Source organism: Callionymus lyra, chromosome 11 (genome assembly GCF_982586985.1).
Source record: "Callionymus lyra chromosome 11, fCalLyr1.hap1.1, whole genome shotgun sequence".
Classification (NCBI taxonomy): Eukaryota; Metazoa; Chordata; class Actinopteri; order Syngnathiformes; family Callionymidae; genus Callionymus; species Callionymus lyra.
This window is the reverse complement of record NC_141828.1, coordinates 27,900,156-27,925,483: the sequence shown is the minus strand read 5'-3', so window position 1 is coordinate 27,925,483 and position 25,328 is coordinate 27,900,156. Positions and strand designations below refer to the sequence as shown.

Below are 25,328 nucleotides of genomic sequence, written 5' to 3'. Positions count from 1 at the left end.
GCATGTGTTGGATTCCTGTACACTACCACACTGAGGGCCCCGCCTGTCTCCATGTGTACTGCGCAGTCCAGGAAGGCTAAGAGTTTGTCAAACTTTGGCATTGGAGAGGGCAGCTGTTCCCTTCAATCTAAGTCGTTCAGCCTCAGGTCAGGCCAACTTGTTGTTGTGGATCACTGACTCTGTAGCTGTTCTGTCCACCAGTGGAATCTCTTTGGGGGTCACCACAAAGTTAAGTCCTTTTGCAAGGACATCCTTTTCAGGTTGGGTTGGGGTCCTGTCTGGGGGGCAACTATCCTTGTTCCTCCATGCTAGTGTTGTAGATTTGGGTGCCTTCTGGGACAGTAGTCTATCAAATGTGTAAGTCTGTCTTACCTTGCCTTGGGTGTGCTCACCCAATTGTGCCTTTTCCACAAAGTTGTTGACCTGTTCGGCGATGTCGTTTAGAAACACGGCTGACAGAGCCTCCTTGGTGTTGTCCAACTTTGCTTGTAAAGCATCGATGGTGAAGGTGATTCATCTAATCCTTTCGTTGAGAAGTTGGTTCTGTGCCTTTAGGAGTATTAGGTTTGCCCCTTAGCAGGATATATACTGGCTCCTAACCCCAGCTCATTTGGCTCTTCTGAACGTCATGGATAACCATGACCTGGATGAATGAGAACCTTCACGGATGATAAAGGCAGATATTTGAGTTTGTTATGAATATTGTTTGTAGCATGTAATGATGGCCTGAATGTACTGTCCAGTAAGGGTATGTATTGGCAATAATACAGGGGCAAGGACAGGATATATTGTGATACTTTAGGAACAAGGATTAGTTGTAGTATTGTGTATTCCTGGTGTTGTAGAATTTACAGACCACATGACTCTTGATGAAGTGTTATCTGCTTTCATTTGTTCTATCTATATATACTCACACCCCTGATAAGGGCTGTATATTGCCAAGAATCTGGCGATACGATACGTATCACGAAACATGTGTGACAATGCGATGTATTACTATAATGTACTAACGATGTGTTGCTATACTGTAGTTACAACAATATATTGTTTCTTTTAAAGCTTTTTCTGGCCTTTACAGCAAATAAATGAGTATGTACTTTCTCTAATCAAATATAAAAGTGTTTGTAGGAAAGTGTTTCTCAAAATATAAACAAAAGTGTCAACTTACATTAACAATAAACAATGAAGTGCATTAACAGTCTCAAACAACCTGGAGCAACATGCAATATGCAGTATATGTCAGTGTTTAATTATTTAACTTTAAACTTTGTTTTAAAATGAGGCCAAACATCTTTAAACGTTTCTGGAGCCTGTTGTATCCTTTCTTCTTTACAATTTCTGCCATTTCATTGGTTTTTATTTTTTGGAAAAAAAACATTTGATCTGTATTCAACATGATTATAATAACTTTGAAAATAATAAAATGTTATTTCAAAGGTTTTATATATATAAAGTTTAAAGTTATTATTTAAAAAAAAAGAAAATCATCTGATCTGTGATCAACGAAATTTAAAAGTTGGTTCTTAAAGCGTTTAATGGTGTTATGACTAAACTTAACTTGTTAAATGTATTTTTGTGTCATCATTGATTGTCCTGAAGTTTGTTAAATTAGCAGAGGGTGTGGTGATGTCACACGCGGAATTCAGCGCTGTCAGCCTTTATTAAACCACTAATAAATTAATCTAGTTATAGGATCGAGGCGGATTCCAATGATGAAGTCCACATTAGGTTAGGTAGAACTTTATTGATCCCTCAGGAGGTCTCCTTAATTTTTTTTTTTTTTTCCAATTAGCCACAGCAATACAGCAATTTTTCATTAAAAAAAAAAAGAACAAGAACAAAGAGAAATAAAGAGAAAGAACAAGATGAGAACAATCTTAGTCTAAGATAAAGAACATAGATCAAAGAAAAATAATAAAGACAAAGGATACAAAGACTAACATAGAACAGAACATCCTGATACTTTTACTCCACTTCTGCCCCCAAACTCAGAATTGTACAATCTAATAGCCCGAGGAATGAATGAGTCCTTGAGTCTATTTGTTTTGCATCTTGGAAGGAGCATTCGTGCACTCCATCTGCTTCTCTGCTCACTGATGACAGCGTTGAGAGGATGACTGTCATCATCCATGATGGACAGTGGTTTGTCCAGTGATCTCCTCTCAGCAACTGTCACCAGTGAGTCCAGCTTCATGGCAACCACAGAGCCAGCCCTCCTGATCAATCTGTCCAACCTGTTGACACTCCTCTTGGACACATTCCCACCCCAACACACCACAGCATAGAACAGGACACTGGCCACCACAGACTGGTAGAACATGCAGAGGAGCTTCCTTCAGATGTTAAATGATCCAAGCCTCCTCAGAAAGTACAGTCTACTCTGAACTTTCTTATGTACATGGTCTCTGTTGCAGGACCAGTCCAGTTTACTGTCCAGCCACACACCGAGGTACTTATAGTTGTCAACTATATCCACCTCATTGCTTCTGATGGACACGGGACGTGGCTTTGTCCTGGACCTCCCGAAGTCCAAGACTAGCTCCTTGGTCTTTGAGGTGTTCAGCTGCAAGTGGTTCCTCTCACTCCAGTCCACAAAGTCACGTATTGGACTCCTATACTCGTCTTCGCTGTTGTCCCTGATGCATCCAACAATGGCAGTGTCGTCAGCATACTTCTGCATGAGACTCAGCTCTGAGTTGTAGCAGAAGTCTGAAGTGTAGACGGTGAAGAGGAGAGGGGCCAGTACTGTCCCCTGAGGTGCTCCTGTACTGCACACCACAGTGTCAGACGTGATGTCCTTTAGCCTGACATACTGTGGTTGATCAGTACGATAATCCGGAATCCAGGAGACCAGACCATGGTCCACATGCATCTGTGTCAATTTGTCCTGAAGCAGAGTGGGCTGGATGGTTTTAAAGGCACTAGAAAAGTCCAGGAACAGGATCCATTAACACCGACAAGAAGGTTTGTAATAGTTGGCTTTTATTTGTCGACTGAAAGTTTCTCTCGTCTTTACAGAGCAGCAAAGTTAACTGCTTTGTTTTATTTTGTCTACCTTGTTTCTTCTTCTGCTCATATTCTTTGTCGTGATGCATCTCTAGATGTATAATGAAGTTAGTTCTGTTGAATATCATAGCGTTGTTTCTCCTCCTCCTAACCTCCGCTCACATCTTCACTGCAGTAGAGCCACTGCTGTGAGCCACTGCTTTACGACGTCGGCGCAAAAACATATATTTAAAAAATAACTATACAGTGCTATTTAATATCGATACAGTATCGTGAATTAAAATATCTCGATATATTGTTATATCGATGTTTTTCTTACACCCCCACCTCTGATGTCTCTCTACTTCGATTTTGAGCAAACCATCCAGCGAGCCACATAAATGTCTTGGATGGCCAGATTTGGTCCCCAGGCCACAATTTTGACATGTTTATAGTTTTTAAGAAGACATTTCACCTCTTTTCCAGGAAGCTTCCTTAGTTCACCAATTACTTGAAATCTGGGGTTATTTAAGTATTGCTTCACTATATAAAGTTGTTCCTGCACAGCAAAAGTCCTGGTGTATATTGTACTCTATAAGTGTACATTTAACTCCAGTTTCGGTTTATATATAGGTCCAAGAGTTTGATGTTCACTGAACACATACAACAGTGTAAAATATATATACTCAAAATAAAGAGTTAAACTCTGAGTGTGCAATTGTACTCTGTCACTGTTACTTTTAGACAGTACTTGCAGTGTAAACCTAGAACACCCAGAGATTAAAAGATATACTCTTAAGTAAGTAATTTGTAGCACTTTGAGAATGTATTCTATGACTGGTGTACACCCAACACTTGTTCATGAATAACACTATTGTGTTTTTGTAAAACCCGTGTTTGGCTTTGAACCTCATAGCCCAAACATGAAAAATTTGACCTATTTTTTGAATGGATCCGCGGTAATGAATCATGAAGTGATGTTTAGGAATCAATTTGCGATGTGAATAAATCTCTTTGAAAAGTTGATGGTGTTCAAGAATGAGATGCTTCAGACATACTGTCATACCACCATTAACGACTGGAGAAAATATGATTTGCAGTAGAAGCAGCAAAAGTCTCCAATGTGCATTTCCTTCTTGTTCAACATCTCCAAATATCAAAGGTACATTCCGGAACAAGCAAAATGTCTGAATGGTATTGAGACCGATTCCATTTCCAGTCTGCTCCAAGTTAACTCTGGTTGGTTGATTTCTTCTCTCAATAAAGCCATAATTATATGAATATATCCTGTTACAAATATCTGTCTTGGATATGATTTTTTTGTCTGACAGGTAAGCAAAAAGCAACAAAGCTTAAGCTCAAACTGCCCAACTCCTTCCAATGTCATGCATAATGTCTACAGCATAGTTATCAGAAACATCAAAGTACTGTAGATCATTGAGTAAACATGTTCGCTTCACTCCAAATGTTGACGGCAGTGTAGGATCTGCTTTTAAGTCATTGTAATGCTGATCATGCAGTACTTTATTGCGGAGTGTTATTCTTGGACGATCATCACTGAAAATTGTCTGAGGTTTGTTTGTCTACCAGACAAAAGTGGCAACAGTAGTTAGATAAAATGATTCTACATACCCAAGTAGTGAGTGCAATCCCAAATTGTCCCCAGTCACCTGTGCTATTGTTCCACACACTGCTTCACCAGAGACAGGAACTTCAACTCCCGTACACTCAATTACTTTCAGATCTTGTACGAGGGGTTCTAAGATGGGATTAAATCCATACTTCTTTATGTCCTCTGTATGAAAATGAGCGAAGAGATGTATATTGAGTTTAAATAAAAGTGTGAGTTTATCTTTACGGTAGGATTTCGTAAAATAAAGTATATACTTTCAATCTTATGGATACCATGTTTGGTTCCTAGTGGATTTGACACTTCAAAGTTATCATAGAATATCTGTATTTGGAGAGAGTTTTTTTTTTTTTTTTTTTTAATAGAGAAGAGAGCATGACCCTTAAAATGGCTCCCATCACAGAAATCTTTATTAAACCAGGTTCTCTCACAAGGCTGCAAAATATGATTTAAAATCTGTGTTTTTGAAAATAAACCTCAGTGTTTGCTATAGTGGAATGTACACACATTTTTCTGTCACATTAACCTGATTGTATGTGCCAGTGGTTCGATTCCTTCTGTTCTCATACCTCACACCTAGAGCGACCTCAACAGGTTCTACAAGACCCCATTTCTCACTAAAATGTTTTTTACATTTTGTCTCCGTGTTCAGTTTGCTGAATGGATTTTTAAAATAATCACCAACTTTTGTTCTAATGTCTTCAACAATGGGGAGTAATTTTACAACATCATCTTTAACAATTGAATGCAGTTCCTCAACGTTATGACATTAGTAGCCACACCAGAGCTTTGAAATTTTGCAATAAGGGATGCACACATTTCTTTGGTTTCTTGTTGCCTTGTTGTTCCTTTGGGAATTCACTGGTTGCTCTGAAATTAAAACGGACATTGTTTGCTGATCAGATACAAAAACCGAAGGAGTGACAGATTCATTAACGTTTATTTGAACTAGACTTTCAGGACGATCCTCAAAATGGAGATGTTTCCTGAAGCCTGAAAAAGTGCTAAATCTTTGACGGCATCCATTCTGGTCACATAACGTATGAAACTTCTTGCCAGGAAAAAAGGCATGTGTAAGTTTGAGATGACGAAGTTACTGCTGGATGGTGACAAAAGTACACTGGCAAACAAAACATTTGTACATCACAGCTTCAGTTGAGGAGCTTTGCCCTAAGGTCCTTGACTCTGGGAGTTTCATGAGAAAGCCCTACATCAATATTGTAGATGGTGACTTGCACAAATGTGTACATGTTGTTTACGGCCTGGTCATAGGAGTTGCCAAACGCATAATGTGTCTTGAAAAGTTCATCAAAGGCTGACAAAGAAGACTTGCCCTGCAGAAAAGGGGCTTACCATCTATCACAATGTAGTATTCATAGATGTTGTTTCTTGTCATGCCAACTGCCAGGACGTAAGGCTGCCACCGCTGGGCTGGTCCAGAGTGCTCCTGAAGGCTGCGACCCGCCTGCAAGATAATCAAAAGTATAACTATCCTGGACATCATTTTTTTTATGGATAAGTCGGGCAGAAATCTGTTAGCACAGTCTGAGAATCACTTCACATCAACAGGAAAAAAAAAGAATGAATTAAAAATAGAAATTAATTAATTTAAATTAATTTATGTTAATTACTATTTATATCATAAAAATGTGTTTACATCTATTGCTTTTCATAAAAGACCAAAATTATGAAAATGTTTTTATACTTATTGACAACGGATATGGTAAACCCTCTTAACTATATTATTATATCCAGATATTGTCTGACTGAAATTTACTTTATTCATGTTGTCATGCTACCCCATCTTGTGGCTCTCTCTCCACTTGGAAAAGTCCATTTTTATAAAGAGAAATCATAATTGGTCATCATTGTGGATTCCACTCGTTGATATTGGATCGTTTCAAAATGGAAATCAGGATACACTAATCTTATGAAACTTCATTAAACGATCCTCAGCTTCCCGGATACTGATCTTCACAACTCCCTTCTTTCCACTTGGTGGCAGGAGCTAGACCAGCAGGATAGGTCACTATCCCAACCTGAGAAGGAGGGAGTAGAAACTCTCAATTTCGGCATGAGATGCACCTGACAAAACAATATTAACATTCATAAGGCTCTAGTCAAGGACATTTCCATCAGCACAACCATGTCACAGTAAATGCAGCAAGACAACATTTGAAATTGTGGGCAGATACACGCATAGAATACATTTGTCTCTTACCTGGGACCTCGTCATCCTCACCAGGGCTCTCATCTGCCGACTGAATAAGATAGTAAAGCTGGGGTGTTTTACTGAGATTTTTTGCTTGCTCGATTACCTTTGCCTTCAGGGGTGTTCCCCAATTCTCCAAGAATTTTGATTTAGTCCCCGCTCCAAACAAGAGTTCAAAGTCTTGTAGAACCTAAAGGAGAAGAAGCAAATGCAGGTGAACTTGATGATGGTGGCAATCGAAGGAAGTAACCATTTTCATCTCTACAAAGCTTTTATTGAGGGAAAAAAATTATATTCAACAATTCATGTCAACTTACAAGGCCTTTTGTGTCAATGAAACTTGGGAAAACTGTAAGCATTGTGCTGCATCGCAAAAGATCATGGATCAACTCTTGTGTTGTAATGTTGCTCTCAGTTTTATGAAGATCTGTTCTTTGTCTATGCTGTAATTTATTAGAAATATGGCCTCGCAGCATTGGGCTCCCTCCAGCTGTTGCTCTTCAGTTACTTCCCTGTCCAACTCCAGTCCACTGCTGTCTGAAGTTTGAGAGCTCCTTCTCCGAACTCCACTGTTACTGCTGCCGCTGAGTTCTCTGTGTGTTTTTAAGCTTCCAGGCAATGTAGCCCTTGTTGCTATCTGCATAATGGAAATGCTCCTAAAACAATGTTGAAAAATAAAATGAGTAATTTAAGCATGATTAGACACCTAGTGCAATGAACTATTAGATGGAAGAGGCAACAACAATACATTATTCATTTATCAACAAAATTTACAAACAAAATATTGCACTTAACACAGTACTGAATTGACTGTTATTTTAAAGAATGTTAATTGCCCCCCTGGCTGCCTGCAGAAGAAAAACTTTGTCTATTACTCCTATGAAATATACAATAAAATTTGAAAGGTTGGTCAACTTCAATTTAAAATGTATACACTATGCCCATTTCCGAGTAAGGGTCTTTTAGAGAAGCTAGCAGCTAATTTCAGCCGGGAGTTAGAAGCTTTGAAGAAGCGTTAGCTTCGCTAGCTAACTTAAAGATAGCCAACAAACTAATGTCAAATAACTTGCTTTACCGTGGCTAACATTACAACACAATATCTGATATAGCAAGTTAGCTAAACCAAATTGAAACAGAACGTTACGGCTCGCACTGAGGAGCTAGAGACACACCCCTCAGTTCCTGTTAGGGTTTTTGGTCATTTATGTTAAATTCAGGCTTTAAATACTTGATATTTCGCATTATTTATTCATTTTACAATTTCTTGCCTTCCTCCCTGCAAGCTTTTTGGCAGTCCTCGCTTAGCGCCGTTTCTGCACTGCTGCAGGAGAGCTCAGAACATGTGACTCGATTCCACCAATGAGAGGGCTTGAAGAGATGACTGTTTCAAAACCTAACTCTCGGTGTGGACGGGGAAGACTCAATCAACCAATAGACCCTCTGGGAGTCAATCATTGTAAAATAAACACATGCATAAACTCTACATTGACACTATTCAGAGATGAACACCACAGAACTTCTACTCTTGTCATCATAACTCTGGTATTTGCTGTGTGCTAAACATTTTCCTCTTCTTTTTCTTCTGATCTGTCAGTCATCAATGCTGGGATGAGGAAAATCTTCCTGCAGGCAAACGATCAGCAGGACCTCGTGGACTGGGTCAACGCTCTCAACAAAGCCACCAAAATCACTGTAAGACAAACAAATGTATCATTCATACATTCAACTTAGTGTTATTTCACATTCTGCTTCTTGCACTTTTACTTTCTACTGCTCTGTGGAAGAGAGTGAGTGGATGGAGTGGACAGTGTGTGACTAATGGGACACTCCATTTTTGTGTTGAGCACTGGGAGATTTCCTTTGTCTGCCACATGAGCTGTCCATTTCCAGAATGATTATTGCCTGAAGAAAGAATCCTTTCTATTTCGTTCATGAAATGTTTTCAATGTTTCTTCAGGTTCCCAAAACATCGGATGGACAGCAGAATTCGGAGAGCCTGAAGTGTGTGACTGATGTCTCCGGACCTAAAAAACAAGTTTCTTACAAGACTGAAATCATTGGAGGAGTTCCCATAGTAACCCAAACACAGGTAATGATCTAACACTTGTAAATGAATAACTAGATAGTGGGATCAACCCAAGTATGGCTTTTTAATTTAGCTCTGGGGTGTCAAACTTTTTTAGCAGGCTCAGTCACTGGTCGAACAGGTTTGTATATTTGTATATTCGGCTAACAGGAATTTTGATATTAACTCTTTTTTTCTCTTTAAGGCTCAATAATCCTAGTTATGTTTTTTATCTTCAGTTTTATTCATTTGAAAGTCTTTGTGTATTTTTTTTATAATCTCTTAAAACAAATCGGGGAAATTAAATTTTCTCAGGAGCCACATTATGTACTATGACTGTTGTGTGCAGCCGTCGGGCCAAAACAGAGAAGCAAAGGGAAAAATATGACTGGAAAAAAATAACGAAACAAAGTAATTAAAAAAGATTAACATATGTCAGGTTAGTAATCTGAGACATCAGATTTGATTTAAAGTCACAACGGTTTACTCATAATGAGGAGAGATGAATACAAACCCCCTCCCGGTCCAATTTTTACTCTGGAATGCGACTGTTTCAGTCGCACCTTTATACACGAGCATACGTTATCTGTAACCCATGAAACAGGACAAAGTTAAGCTTTTAGTTTCCGTTTGAATCAGTCGTCAACAATATATATAATAATATGTATAAATCAAGCAGTGATTGAAACAAGAGCAAGGTTTAGCATTTAGTTTCCTGTGGTTCAACAAATTTGATAAAACTCTAACACACTAACTTGGTATTTTCCCATCCATTGCTCTCAGCTTTCTTCTTGCCAAACACTGCTGTTTTCTCATTTGGCCTTTGGTCAGCTTATTTCATGACCGATATTGCTCTTCAATGAGCTTCAGTCGAAGACTTCTAACATGTAGCCAAGATGTAGCGAATGATATCAAGCGATGTCCTCAGCTTGTGGCTTAACGTTGGGAGAGACCGTATGGGTTAGATTTCTCCTTATGCTGCGGTGTCCTAAGTGGATAAGCTTTCTTCAGTGATGTCAGGTCTACGGGTCTTCCTGTGTAGCTTTGACCAGCCAATGTCTTCTAAAACTCGATGTAGACCTTCTTGTACACCGTTTGGGAAGGCAATGTTGCGTTGAAAACCCCATGTAGACAGTCAATGGTTGGAGAGTTAGAGATCATCATCTCGTAGTAGGTCAACCATGCAGTGCGGTGCTCCTACCATATCCTCTTCTCAGACACTCACAGCCATGTGGATGGAGAGTGCTCCAGTCATGGTCCCAACCATCAGAGTCTCCAAGCACCAGCTCTAAGCGTATTATGGCAGGGCAGCTATCCCCTTTTAAACATGGCAGAAGTTGTTTCTAGATGGGGTTAAACAATACCCTTGGTTCTGGAGTGCTACAGATTATGTGCTCAAAAGAGTTTAAGGTTATTTCGTAAGCACACAATGGTCATCACCAAAACTGTTGCATATTAACACCATATCATGAAAAACCTATACCACCAAGCAACAGACAGATGTGTTGCTTCTGTTTAATTTAAGTCATATGATTAGAAACACACATTGTTATCAAAACGCGTCATCAATGTGTTGGGGAGTCAACATTTTGACTTCATCCTGCAAAGTAAACAAAGGTTGGTTGCAGGAAGGACCTCTTTCACACATACACAGGATTAGGGAAGGAAAAGATTTATGAATACACACTAATGTTCTCACATTCTTTCACTTGATTCATACAGAGTCTGCAGACACAAACGGAGACACATAAACACAAAGACATACAGATGCACAAAGTCAGTCTTTGCAGCTTCACAGATTTGTCTCAGTAATAGTCATCTAGATTTCTATACATACAAAAAGTCTCGTAGTCACTGTCAGGTCATGTTTGTATTTAAGAAAGTCGACGCATGTGTTCAGGTATCATCTGATCAGACTGAGGATCAAATATGAAACGGTTGTTTCTTTCAAATATTCTTTCTTCATTTATAACTACAACTACTTGACGTATGGAAGTGGGTTTGCATTAAACTTAACGCATCTCAAATCAAAACACAAACAAGTTATTCTCACAACAGTATGAGTTATCAATGATCATTAGATCTCGCCAAAGCAATTTGATTGAACATGGATCTGATATCAATATTTTCATTCAATCTAACTATCAAGTGAGTACTAAACACAGTACCTCGGTAGAAATGCAAAATTTGTGTCTATTTCCTGCCGTTTAAAATCCTTCCAAAAACATTCTAACAACTCAAAATTTCAAGCTTCAATTATCCCAGTGAACAACATCTGAACCAACCAAATGAACTACATGTTTAAACCATACCAAAAGATTCACTCTAGAGTCTTCAAAAGAGCCGCTGTTCTTAAAAGGAATCCTAGACTCAATCACCAAGTTAACACTTTGTAAAGGCATGATCTCACTGCTATCAGCGCTAATGAATACATGAAGCCTCTTCAACTGTTCAGCTCTTTTAGGAAAACTCAACATTCCTAAAAAATACAAACACAAGTTACATTCTGCTCTCTCAAGTAGATACCAGATTGTTCTGATGTCAAGCCTGTAACTCCAAAACATTCAGCAAGGTTATACTTCTGAAAATATGGAAGTGGAGTTTTTACACTGCTAGAAATAATTTCTTTGTCTTAAACATTTCTAAGAAAACAGGCCCCCCCTACTCTGACCAACCAGTGAACATCATTATGCAAATTTCTAGATAACTAAATTTCTAACTATACTCTTTTTTTTTTAAACATTAGAATTAGCGGTCATAAGGATAGTTATTCCCCTTTTTTAATACAATTCAATTTCACTAAAACGTTCCATATCCTACAGTACATTTATTAGAGAATTATTTTCCCAATCAACTAAAAAATCTAAAAGTATTTGGTCTAAATTTGTGGTCTTTTTTGCATAAAAAATGTCCATCCCTTATATTAACTAACGTATAAAAAAGGAAACTTGCAAGTAAGAGAGGATTTCTTCAGTTGTCTAACCTTTGTCAGAGCTAATACAATGTATTGGATTTGGCATGTTTTGGCAAAACACGACCCATGAGTGGCCTTGTTGTTTCAGTCAGGATTTCTGCATTAAGGACAGATTCCACTCCTACTTTATGCCCACTGCGGTGACATTATTTATTAAAAAATAGAACCTCTAAATGTGGGTTTATAATTTCATTCCCCCACTACTGTATTATATTTATATTATTAAATATAACTTTATTTATCCTAAATACATTCAAATCTTTGAGAAATTATTATGATATCTTTTTTGCACTGTATATTTCTCAAACATTTAATTTAGTTCAATCTTTTTCTATTTCTGTTTTCTCTGAGGACTTGCTGCTGTAACACCCTAAATATCTTCTCTTCTTCTGATACACTCATTCTAAAGTAATGCCAATAAAGGATTCAACACCCAAGTAATGAATAGGTTTCAAATATTGATCTTTGATCCACTTAAGACGATAACTGATACACAAACTTCCTATTTATTGACATATTTAGTGTTTAAAAACACCGATTTTATAGTTTGTTTTGTGTCATCGCCCAGCATGAAGGGGCTGATGGAGCTGACCGAAGCGAGCGGGAGGGGATGCAGCGCTCCCACAGTCAGCTGCCGTACTTTCTGGGCCGGCCGACTCAGGAACACACCGTCATCAAGTCAGGATACTGTGTCAAACAAGGAGCTGTGGTGAGTCTCTTCTCGTCTTTACTCTCATGGTTTGAGCTGCCACATTTTAGTCTGTTTTTTTGTTCATAGTCAATTTTTTTCATCTAAAAGCTTTTATCTTTCATGATTCAGACATACAGGCAATATTATTTCCCTTTCAGCCTGAAAAATTAGGAAACCTCGTTATTCACTTGCTTTGCTCTAAATATGTTCATGAAGTCAATGTATACATTGTACAGAAACCTTAAAGGAAACTCCTCATTGTTGAGACTGTGATGTCTTGTGTGCTGCCAAAACCTTAAACAAAGCTCTGAACGTTTGCTCTCTTTTTTTCCTTCTTTCTCAGATGAGGAACTGGAAGCGACGCTATTTCCTTCTGGAAGAAAACTCTATAAGCTACTTCAAGTCTGATCTGGTATTCAATTTTGCTCAGATTCTCTAATGTTTGGTGAAGATTTCACTGTTAGTAGTATGCAGTGTGTGGCTGATAAATACAAAAATGATATGACCAGTGTAAAAACTGTGTATTGTATGTTAAATATAATAACGATACACCTGAACCCACTGTGAACTCTTTTACAACTTCATTTACAGCATACACGTAACATCACGCCAGAAACATAACAGAAAGTAACATCCACTCTGCCCCTCTGTTGTCTTTGTCATGCTATTCCGCATGTTCTCTGGTTGCTATGGTAACGTGTAAACATACCTTCAAAATAAAATGATACTGGTAAAATACCGATGCACCATGAAACGAGTATAAGGAGCATAGCATGTTTAACTCACTAGAACACTGCTAACATATCACCTGAACCAGATGCGAGAAGAGAATCAAAATAAAACATTGCGACTCAGATAATTAAAAAAAGCAGAGATTATGCAAATGTATTATCCTTTCTCTGCGGCCTGGTGGTTGGGAACCCCTGATCTAGATGACATATTGAGTTTGACATGGCCTGAGAGGACTGTTTTTTATCTTTAATCAGGAGAAAGAGCCTTTGAGGATGATTCCACTCAAGGAGGTTCACAAAGTCCAGGAGTGCAAACAGAGGTATTTATAAGTCTAAGCATCTTCATCTTAAACAAAACATTTCTTGTACCTGCTTTATTCAAGTATGAATCTTCTTATATTAATGACCAGCATCTTTGTAAAACACATTGTCAAATTAAACACGTTCTTAATGTTTATATATTTGTGTGAACAACAATTATAGTTAAGACTAGTAATCCTTCTTGTCATATTTTTTTGTGTTCTACATATACAGAGCTTGCCGAAAATGAGTACACCCACTTCGAAAAGTACCATTTTAAACAATATCTCAATGCGCACAAAAACATTTCCATAAATGTAGACAAGATTCAGTTTTATTTACATCTTTTTAACTTGTGACATAAATGTAAGGTTAATAAGATAACTTGGAGAACACATTTTTTACTATTACTCAAATTAGGGTAATGCAAAAATGAGTACACCCTACAACGGAAACTACTAAATCTATTACTTTGTTTGACCACCATGATTTTTAATGACCGCACCAAGTCTTCTAGGCATGGAATGAACAAGTTAAAAACATTAAGCTACATCAATCTTTTTCACTTCTAAGTGAGATGATCTGTTTAAGAGACTGGATGCTGGATGGAGAGTGATCCTTAATTTGTCTCTTCAGACTTCCCCATAGGTCTTCAATTGTGTTCAGATCAGGAAAATTACTTGGCTACTGAATCACTATTTCCCTAATCTCTTCATAAATCCAACAGTGGCTTTAGATGTGTGTTTAGGATTATTGTCATTAGGGCTGAACGATTATTGAAAATAATAATAATCTAATTTTGATTATTGTTTTAAATATGGGATTATTTTTTTCAATGTTCTCTTTTCATGCATTTCTTTCCCTAATGCAATTAAAATAATTCAATTCACAGTTAAATGTATTTGTTTGTGATTGTTGAGATGAAGGCAAATTAAACATACATTGAAATAAATGGAGAAGGTTCATTTAGACTAATTACAGTTGTAAACGAATAGATAAAATTATCTTTGCAAAATACTTAAAAAAAAAAAAGTCCTGAAAAAACGTGATAAAAGGTGTGTCGTTATAATGTATATTTATTTGTTACTATTTGACTCACTACTTGTTGTTTCAAGTTGTGGTCATATGGAGGTTTGATGAGTTCGCTTTTGATACTAATGTGTTCCCATGTTGTTAAGACACTGGTAGCATTTGATCCACACAGTTGTCACATACTGCTGCTCAGTAGCTTCTATAGACGTCATTGATCAACAGTTTAAAGCGGATTGTTTACGTTTCTCTGCTTGGTTGCTCTCGCGCCACTTGTAAGTCAAATAACGGCCGGAAAAAAAAATGAACATAAACTTCAATAAAATTGCGACCTTTACGATCACATTTTTAAAATCACGACTATATCGCAAATGCGATTAAACGGCCCTAATTTTCATATTGGAAAAGTTCACGACGACCAGGGACACAGAGTCATGGTAGCATATTTTCTTCAGTATAGAACAATACATCTGTGAATTCATGATGCCATCAATGAAACGCAACTCCCCGACACCAGCACCACTCATGCAGACCCAAATAAGGACACTGAGTTTCACTGTAGGCACAATGCATTTTCTTTGAATTCTTCACCTTTGCGAAGGCATACAGTTATCAGTTCCAAAAAACATTTATCTTAGACTCTGTACTTTAGAGAGATGAGACCAAGTAGTATTTATATTTGTCGGCATGGGTCCTCTCAAACTCTAGGCTTTAGGAGAGGCTTCCTTCAGGGACGGCACCCATGCATGCCATTCTTCTGCAGTGTATGCTATATTGTATCACAGGAAATGGTAACCCCAGTTTGGCTTTCTAATTCCTTGGATAACTGCAGTGGACTTGTATGTCGATTGTCTTCGACCCTTCTCATCAGGAGACGCTCCCGTTTAGTGTTCTTTTTTAATTACAGTACAACTTTTGCTACAGTTTTCTGACTGATAAGTAAAGCTTTACTAAGCTTCTTGTAGCATTCATCTTTACAGTGTAAAGAAATAATTGTCTTTCTCAGATCTTGAGACATTTCTCTTCCATGTGTCGCCATTGCTAACAACATGAAATGGGAAGGGGGTTTCTACACCCTTTTGTAGAATTAGACATTTATATTATATAAGTAATATAAGTTATATTAGTAATCTACTTTCTTGTTGTAAGTTAAAACAATGTTAAATAATACTTAGACTTGTCAATGGTGATGGGTGTATCATGAAGCATTTGTGTTGATATTGAGTCACTCAATACTGACACTGGGTACCTACAGGCAACCTAATTGACAGGGTCGACTGACTGATTTTATGACCTACTATATACAAAAACATTGTGTTTCACATTGTTATTTCAAAAGCTTAATTGAAATTTAAAATATCTAAGATAGTTTTTATACAGTCAATAGAAAAATCTCTAAACTTAGGAAACTGTTGTCACAGCATGATCTGGAACTTATAATCTATCCGTTCTGTGTCGTCTCGCCACTCGTCACTATTGCAACAGTTTGTATTCATGTCTTTTCAGGAGCTGTCTCGCCTGCAGATGATACCGAACTCTGCAGCGAGAATTCTGACCTGCTCTAGTAGAAGAACCTCGCATTTCTCTGATCCTTAAATCTCTTTACTGGCTTCCAGTTTTTTTCAGGATCAACTTTAAAATTCTGGTTCTTACTTTCAGAGCTATTCATGGTCAGGCGCTTCCTTACATCAGTAATCTGTTGGAGTCTACTGACTCCTTCAAGAAACATCACAAGACCTTTTTATTTGTGCAGGGTTTTCCTTGATTTTCTGAGACTCTTGTGTTTGTCTCGATGTTGTCTTGACCTTTTAAGCATTTATTTTTTTGACTATCGTTTTGATTGTTTAAGCGCTATGTGACCCTGGTCTGGAAAAGCACTCTAAAAAATATAAATTACTTACTTACATGTATCATAATGTGAACAAGCAAGTGAACATGTTGTAAATGAGGATGCTTTTGGACTGGGTGTTTTTATTTTTATTTGTACAAATTTTTATTGGAAAGAATGTTTTTCCAGTTTCTAAATTAAGTCGTTTTCTCATTTTGGATATGTTTTCTCCTGCTGTCGAGATGCACGTCACAGGGTACAGATGATTCTGGAGTACAGAGGAATTCCAAAGACCGCAGGAAGGTGTTGGGATAAGGTTTTTTTGGTGGTCCCAGTATCTTATTGGATCCTGTGACCTCACAATATTTTCCTCCGCCAGATATCGTAGGACATCCTAGATTGCATCAACTGTTGCACTTTTAGTCTGACTGTCCACTTCCATATCCAGTTGTTGCCAAAGGTTATCTGAAAAAACATTAAATATTAATTTTAATGCATGATTTCCAAACGACAACAAACAAAATGAGGTAGTTAATAAACCAACATGAATTAATTATTAATAAAGCAGACGAGTGTGTTTTGGAAAGTGGAAACAATACACTTCAGTTAATTCCTGAACTTAAAAAGAAGTTTCCTGTTTTGTCCAAGTATCTGGGAGTTGTGATGAATAAACTTGTCTGGTGACACCATTAAAGAATGACGGGAAAATAAGGGGTTGACAAGTCTTTGGGCTGGATTTAATATTATTATATTCTTGTAATTAACTGCCTAGATAATTTTATTTATGACTTATGTTATTTAAGTCACTTTCCATCCCAAAAATAAAAATGTGTTAAAGTATAAACTCCTGTCCTGGTGTGATGGTGTTTTGTATGTGACCTAATCAAAAGCCTCTTTCTTCACTCCACAGCGACATCATGATGAGAGATAACTTGTTTGAGGTCGTCACAACTTCAAGGACATTCTACATCCAGGTTTGATTGATCAATACATCAGTTTAACAGTTACCGGCTCCACTGCTTTACTGTTTCACTCTTTTCTCTCTTTTGTCAGGCCGACAGTCCCGAGGAGATGCACAGCTGGATCAAGGCCGTTTCAGGTGCCATCGTGGCCCAGCGAGGGCCTGGGAGGTCTGCCGCTACAGTATGTATGACCAACCCTGTTCTGTAGACGTTGGAGAGAAGTGTCACTTCACAGAGTCTCTGATGCAGCTTGTGTTGGGTGGAGGAGGCGTGATGATGGAGGCAATTAAAAAAAAAAACATCTGAGCTGGTAAAGTGGTGGGCTTGTGGGCCAAGAAGTTGTGAGTTCAATATTGTGTCATTTTGAAAAATGCTTTACTCTGATTGCTCCCTATGGTGAGCTAGCTTGCTGCGTCGCAGCCTACTCCCACCAGTGTGTCAGTGGGTAAACTTTGTTTTAAGTAGCTTTGAAAAAGTGGTCGATTTCCAAAGGTTAGACTCGTACCCACATCCGTTTCTGGTAGTCTGTCTTCAATTGTCCCCCTGAATGTCTGTCTTTTCTTCCACAAATACGCAAGATGATTGATTCAACCTCTATTTAACACCTTAAGATTTAACCGTGTTTATCGGATATTTTTCTTTCGATCTAAATGGCCGATTGACTCATTCTATAAAAACAGTGCCATATTTTTTTACTATTATTTGAAAACCTATTTCGGGATTTTGTTCTCAAACAAGCCCCTTCACGATTGTAGCAGCAGTGTGGACTCCAGAGAGCAGCGACCTTCTCTGTGGTGATCATCTCTGGTTACCCGTTTGAAGTGTGTGGTTCTCCCCTCGCTCCTGCTGTGTCTCTCCCTGGCAGCTTTTTCTTAGGAAGGATAATGGTGTCATCAGAATATTGACTTAATTTCAAAAGTTTAAACTATTTATTTTTTATTAAACTGGTGTTTCTTTACTTACTTTACATACATACAAACATTATTTAAAAAATACAAATGTATAAATGGATTTTGGTATTCTTCTTCAAATAATTCGAAAGACATTTTCTAATTTCAATATTTTTAAATTCCTAGCCTTTCAAATTCAATGTTGGTATAATGGTGACACCAGACGATACCAAGAGATCAGTCACTTTGAACGTCTGTGTGTCACATGATTGGATGCAAATTCCATCATTACTGTGATTGTCTGGTGGAATGTTGAACTGAAAAGACTGCATATTAAAAAATATTGAATGTAGAATTTCCTCCCTGAATAATTGGAATTAGAATATCAAACTCGATGTAAAAATTAAAATAATCGTAATCATTTTGAAAAAAAAACATGAATATTGCATACATGAAAAATATTGTATTCAGTTGTTAACAAAAACAAATTCAATTAATTAACAACATTACAATTCATTTTTTTGAATAATAATCGAATTTCAACTTTTAAAATGATAAATTATACACTATGATGACACTGATAATACTTCCATATTGGTCTTCCCTCTCACTCCTCTCCTCAAACTTTCTCTCTCTACTCCCCTCCCCTAGTGGCCAAATGGCGCATCTGCTCTAATCCTGCTTTGCACTGTGTTGTTGCAGATGCGGCAGGCTAGACGGCTGTCAAACCCTTGTATACAGAGGTATACGTCCCGAATCGGGGAGTGCAGCAGCACGTATGTTGGCTCCAGAACCTCCCTGTTGAACTACAATGTTCCCTTTTTGATGCAAAACTGTTTTCCACTCACTGGCTGACACTTCTGGTTGTAGATCAGACCTTGAGTTGCACCTGATGCTTCTTTCTTTTTTTTTTCTAAAGTCACAACATCCTTAATACGGCTGTGATAACCCAACAAAACACTTGCTGCCTGCCATCACGTCATTCCTCCTCCTCTGCTTTTTTTTATGTCGTTCCTCTGATCATAGTTCAGGGTTATGATAACAACATATGTGTATTTAAGTATATTTGTCTCATAGTAATATTGAGTTCTTGGATTTAACATTTCCAATGTTAAAACTTTGAGATTTTTATGGAAATGTTGTTTCTATTTTTTTAAATGGAAAAATGTCTAGGTTAAAAGGTAATTTAGTTTTGAATAATTTAATAAATTAATTTATATATACATATTGTATTTATGTGTGTATATACAGCTCTGGAAAAAATTAGGAGACCGCTGCAAAATGATTAGTTTCTCTGAGTTTACTACTAATAGGTATGTGTTTGAGTAAAATTAACATTTTGTTTCATTCTATAAACTACTGGCAACATTTCTGCCACATTCCAAATAAAAATATGGTCATTTAGGGCATTTATTTGCAGAAAATGACAAATGGTCAAAATAACAAATAAGGAGCAATGTTTTCAGACCCCAAATAATGCGAAGAAAACAAGTTCATATTCATTTTAAAACAACACAATACTAATGTTTTAACTTAGGAAGAGTTCAGAAATCAATAAGTGTAAGTACTATAGGTAGTAAAATCAGAGAAACTGAAACATTTTGCAGTGGTCTCTTAATTTTTCCATAATTTGTGTGTATATATATATATATATATATATATATATATATATTGTCATTTTTCAATAATTCAATTCTTCCATTGTTGTAATTAGAATTTCAAACTGTCAAAAATATGTATTTATATATTTTTTGAAAATATTCAATTTTGAAATGCATAGAAATGATTGAATGGAATTAGTCAATGAAGGCCGATTCCACCTTATAGTTTCATTGTTTGAATTGAATTTCTTGGTGTATTTTTTTAAAGAATTTGATAATTAATTTAGTTTTTGAATTTAAAGCTTCAACATTTGCAATGTTTAATTCAACCACTCAATAATCTGATGACACTGATTTTCCAAAAGTGCAAGAATTTTCTCATAAGGTGTGTTTGATTCTTCTGCATGAGAGATCGTTCCCACATGCATGGCAGCTGAAATCATTCACACCTTAAATGCTTCAGGTTGAATAATCTTAATAAAATCGAGTCGTAAACCGTACCTAACGCTTAGATGCCACATTTGCCGCTCAACTTGACACTGTTTCGCTGGTATTACTGGAATATCTGAACGTAAACGAGAAGAAATCTGAACAACTGCATGAGCAATGAGAGTTTATCATGCGTGTCTTTTCACATTTGTTTCTGTCCCTCCATGTCCTGACGTGTCTGCAGCCTGCTGCAGCTCTGTACCTGTCTTAGATGTGTGACTTCCTGCTTGTCTCTCCTCCTCCCTCCTGTCCACTGCCTGTATGATCTTTTTTCTTCTTTCATCCTTGACACTGTAGCCAGACTTTCAGTCTCTACTAACTCTTCAGTCACATCAGCCTCAGGCTTTCATTGTTGATGCAATAATGACAGAAAGAGCTAGTTTTAATTGTGTTTATTGCGTTGGTTGCATTCTTAAAAAACCTGCATCAAACAAATTGTAGTTGTATTTTATGGAAATGGTACACTTTGACTATTTATATTTATATACATCTATATACATATATGTTTTCTTAAAATAATATATAAATATAGATGGATAGATCATTTTTAATGTCAGCAAAATTTCAATGACATTCTCTAAATTTTTAACCAAAGACTGACACTTTTGCTTTGTTCGAAGGTCAAAGGTCTAAGTTTCTCTTAGGGCTGAACGGTTTGGTTAAAAATAAATGATTGCGATTACCAATATAGATAGATATAGATAACAAATAATCATATCAAATATCAGACAAAATGTTGTAAAAGAAAATCTCCATCTCTCCGATCTCCATTCTTTAACAAGCCCTATTAAAAAAAGTGTGAAACCAGGAAAGTTTTGGCTTGATTAACAGAACAAGAAAACATATTTTTGTTCTTTTTTTTTTTTAATGGCAACCTCTGCTATTTAAATCCTTTTTTTGAAAATAGAGTTTGATATTGTCATTCCAATAATTTCCAAATATTATTTCCAAAATTCAATATTAATTGTTGGTATAATGGTGTCACCAGACAAAAGAGTACCGCACTTTGATCAGTCATGTGATCTTGTGAGTGAGTTTCATGATTTGCTGATGGGTACTGAAATGGTTCCGTATGTTTCTCCTAATAGATTGTTTAATGGTACGTTTAAATTTGATCAACATGATCTTATAATAAAAGGTATTATGTACTGTATATGTGAATAAACTATAATGTTATTTTTCATTGTGAAACAGTTGAGTTTCTTTTTTCCTCTGGTTTTCTTGTGTCACTAACTTATTTTTCTTCTTCTTCTACTTTGGCTTCTTCGTCTTCCCACCTGCCATCGGTCTCTCTTGTGTTTCAGAGATTGAAATCTGAAAGTTAACGGCTGACAAACTGACTTCCAAACCTTCTGCTGCTTTACTACCCAAACTAAAACCTGCCGACTCTTTCTTCTTCCACCGCTCTCTCACTCCACCTCCACTCTTGCTACTTCCTCTCCAGCACCTTCAACCTCCAGCTTCAGGCCGGCGCTTAACCTCAAGTCTGTAATGTCTCGCCACATCTCTGCACCGCTTGCGGCCGCTCATGTCTGATGTCTTTTTCCAGGACGTCGGCAGCCGCTCCACGTTCTACAGGAGCCACGTGGGCCCCCCCGTCCCTCGCTCGCCCATATCTGCCGTGCCACCGGGCTACCCAGAGTGGGGCGGCGCCGTCACGTGCGGCCCACACTCGCAGCCTGGCGTGGGACAGCGAGCACTTCATGAGCCTGCTGCCCCGTCCCGGTGCCAGTCGGACGCCAGCACGCCTCTCCTTGCAGGATGCCCGTCTGGTGAAGTGACGGGTCGCATGATGAAATCTGAGGAGTCGCCGTGGCTACGGCGCAGCAGCTTCGAGCCCCACATGCCCGAGCCGCCTCTGGACCTGGATGCTGCCGACCTGCCCGTGAGTGAGGTGTGAGGTCTCGCTCTACCCAGTGATATACAAGGTTATAAAGAAGAGATGTTGCCAAATAAACTTTCTTTAGAGCTTCTTCACCAGCCGAGACTAAGTAAACCCTTGTGCCAAAGACGATCCACTGCCCTTCGTTGCTTATTTCTAAGCCGAGAGCGGACAAAGTATGTGTTGCTCATTCATGGTTTCACTTCTACAACATTCCCAAGCAAGTTGTGTGCAAACATCTGACAAAACCACTCATTCCTCTGATCAGATCAACTAGATTACATTTATTACTTCTAAACGCATAATCTTTAGGCGCAATAACAACGTTCAGATAAATTAGATACATTTTGATATTTTCCTTATTTTAATGATTAAAATGTTTTATTTTTGGTCGGCTAATCGACAAAGGAAATACTGAACATGCAGTATCTTATTGAAGTGTATCAGTGTCAACAGAATATTGAAAGAATTTAACATTTTGAATGTTTGGCTTTTTTAATTAAATATAAACATTTTTGGTTTAATACAGTGACCAGTACAAGAGTATCGAGCTACTTGATCAATCAGTCACATGATTGTTCAATGAGTACTAATATACTTGCATAAGTTTCCTGTAATGGAGTTCAAATAAAATGATTGTTTATTATTATTATTGTTTTTAACATTTTTATATTGAATTTAAACTGCTTTGAATTAAAAAACAATGAATTTAGAAACTGTATATTTGTATTATGGAAATTGGAATAAAGAAATTATTCATTTTGAAAATATGTTTTCGTTTTCAATCATTTAAAAACAAAAAAATGTTTAGCCTTTTAATATAAAATTATTCAATTTAATAATAAAAAGTCAATGTTTAATTAAGAAAAGTTTTAATAACAAAAGTTTCAACATTTCAAATATTAAATTCAAACATTCAGTATTTTTGCGACACTGATATACTATATACTATACTGATACTATACCTTATATATCATCATAATGTCAGATTCAGTTGTCTGAGTTAATGCAAACATTTGAGAAAAACCTACTTGTTTAAGATTGTTTTGCAAGAATAATATTACTTAATACATTATTAATAAATGAATAATATTCTTCTGATTCTGGAGTGTTGCAGATGCCAATATAGATTATAATCAGAGCTTTTAACAATATTTCTGCCACTTTGTGCCAAGTTCAAAGGGAGTTTTAGATGTTGAATAAGATTCTTTTTTTTTCTTATTGAGTGCTCTGTGTTATTTCAATAAATGTGAGGCTGTTATTTCTTTTTGGTTTAAAAATGTAAAACTTAAATGGCAGTTTACCTCAAATGCTTATGTTGTTGCTAATTTTAGTACATACACTTCAATGTGTACTTAATTAGACAAATATGAGGATGTAATTTGTATAAAGGGTTAAGAAAGATTTGAAGATAAATTTAAGTAGATTAAACTTTATTATTTATCTAATCTCCAAGATAATTTTAGGTACCAGTCCTCCTGAAGTGATAACCAAGTTCAGATAAATGATAAATATGTTGAAATTTTACTTATTTTAATAATTAAAATTGTTGACGGGGATCAACTGAACACATTTGCCAATATTTCCTATTCGGTCGACTGAATTTTTACAAACATGAGATAAACCTGCTTGTTGAAGGTGCTTTTCTAACAATAATATTAATAAATAAATGAATAATATTCTTCTACTCAGGAGTATTGCAGAAAATTGATGTCAATATGAATCGCTGCGAAAACATGAACCAGCAACTCTGACAGTTTAACGTTGTTCATATCAAAGTCATTATTTCAGCAGCACATTTCATTGAGTTAATATTTCGTTGTATTTTCTGGTCGTCGTTAACTCAAGATGGCCGAGAAACGGGGTGTCTGAGCGATGATATTGTGGATAAAAGCTGCTCCTGTTTCAAAGACGCGTGTAGTGTTTCATTAGCGTTTGAATCTCTGGATCTGTTCGTGTTTGTTTGCTGATAAAGAGCCTGTTTATTTTTGATATGCTTCTAGATTGTCGACTGATTCTTCTTCCTTGTCTGTGTTGCTCAAGTTTTAAGTCAGTAGCAGGTGTCAGCCTCCTGGTGTTTTAAAAATGTTCCAAGATACTCACTAATGTTTGTTTTAGTTTTGAGCACTATGATTCGATGACAAGGACAAGCTATTTAATCCTGTGTGCGTCAGTCTATCTGGTTTTTCAATTGTTTCTATTTATTATGTGGATGAAATAAACACTGAATTGTCGTCTTTTATCTCTTCCTCTGCCCTCTACTGGTGAAATGTTGTTCTGCTTTTCAGCTGCTTTTTATGAAGACTTCTGAAAGTGAGTATTTAAGGAATTTAATGATGCCCACTAGCTGCAGTGTTTTTTATAAACATAAGGAAAGTATTTATTTCTTCATTTTTCTATATTGAGAGGTCGAATTTGTTTTTATTTAATTCAATAATTTGTTTATTGAAAGGTTGCATTCAAAAAAGAAAACAAATGAGAAATGTCAAAGATTTGTACTTTTTAGAATGAAATGTTTTATATATATTTTTACACATTAAGATATATATGTTTTTTAATACAATTTTGTTTTCTTTTAATTCGTCTTTTAAATTCAATGTAAAAAATGTTCGTATGATAGTGTCACGTGACAATACCAAAAGACTTTCAGCTTGGTACTCTGTTGTTATCATCTGGTGACACTTTTATACCAACATTTTTTATATTGAATTAAAAAGACTATAAATTAAATATTACATTTAAATGTAATTTTGAATTATTGGAATTAGAATAATAAACTCTGTGTAAAACAAATACATTCATATTGAAAATATTTATGTTATTGAATTCAATGATGTATGAAAACAAAAAAAAAAGAATTCAATATTTAAAAAAAAATACAATTTCCATTAAAAAATTAAAGGTTTCAACATTTGAAATGTTAAATTGAATGTTCCATGTTTATTTAAAAAGTGAAAAGTTTTTCTTTTTTTTGACGATGCACACGGAGCTCTTCTTTCCTGTATGTTCTCTGCTTTTGTTATAGACCTCAGTGTTACCATGTATTCCGCTGCATCACT

General features: G+C 36.6%; 1 protein-coding gene across 4 annotated transcripts in view; it reads left to right on the top strand.

Moving 5' to 3' along the window:
- LOC148069822 (pleckstrin homology domain-containing family A member 1-like) overlaps positions 1-24,503 on the top strand; it is a 43,535-nt gene extending 19,032 nt beyond the window's left edge. Inside the window, exons 5-15 of one of the 4 annotated variants that reach the window (XR_015712972.1) lie at positions 8,422-8,519; positions 8,785-8,916; positions 12,435-12,575; positions 12,901-12,969; positions 13,544-13,608; positions 17,356-17,419; positions 17,499-17,588; positions 19,000-19,073; positions 20,572-20,646; positions 21,692-21,871; positions 21,937-22,008. Coding sequence is in view for 3 of the 4 variants with exons in the window: in XM_087802192.1 (XP_087658318.1) it covers positions 8,422-8,519; positions 8,785-8,916; positions 12,435-12,575; positions 12,901-12,969; positions 13,544-13,608; positions 17,356-17,419; positions 17,499-17,588; positions 19,000-19,073; positions 20,572-20,646; positions 21,937-22,168 (1,040 nt within the window). In the remaining variant the exon portion in view is untranslated. Of the gene's footprint in view, positions 1-8,421; positions 8,520-8,784; positions 8,917-12,434; positions 12,576-12,900; positions 12,970-13,543; positions 13,609-17,355; positions 17,420-17,498; positions 17,589-18,999; positions 19,074-20,571; positions 20,647-21,691; positions 21,872-21,936 lie in introns of all 4 variants that reach the window. The other 3 variants (XM_087802192.1, XM_087802194.1, XM_087802193.1) reach the window with 3 other exon arrangements.
- The last annotated feature ends 825 nt before the right edge of the window (positions 24,504-25,328 follow it).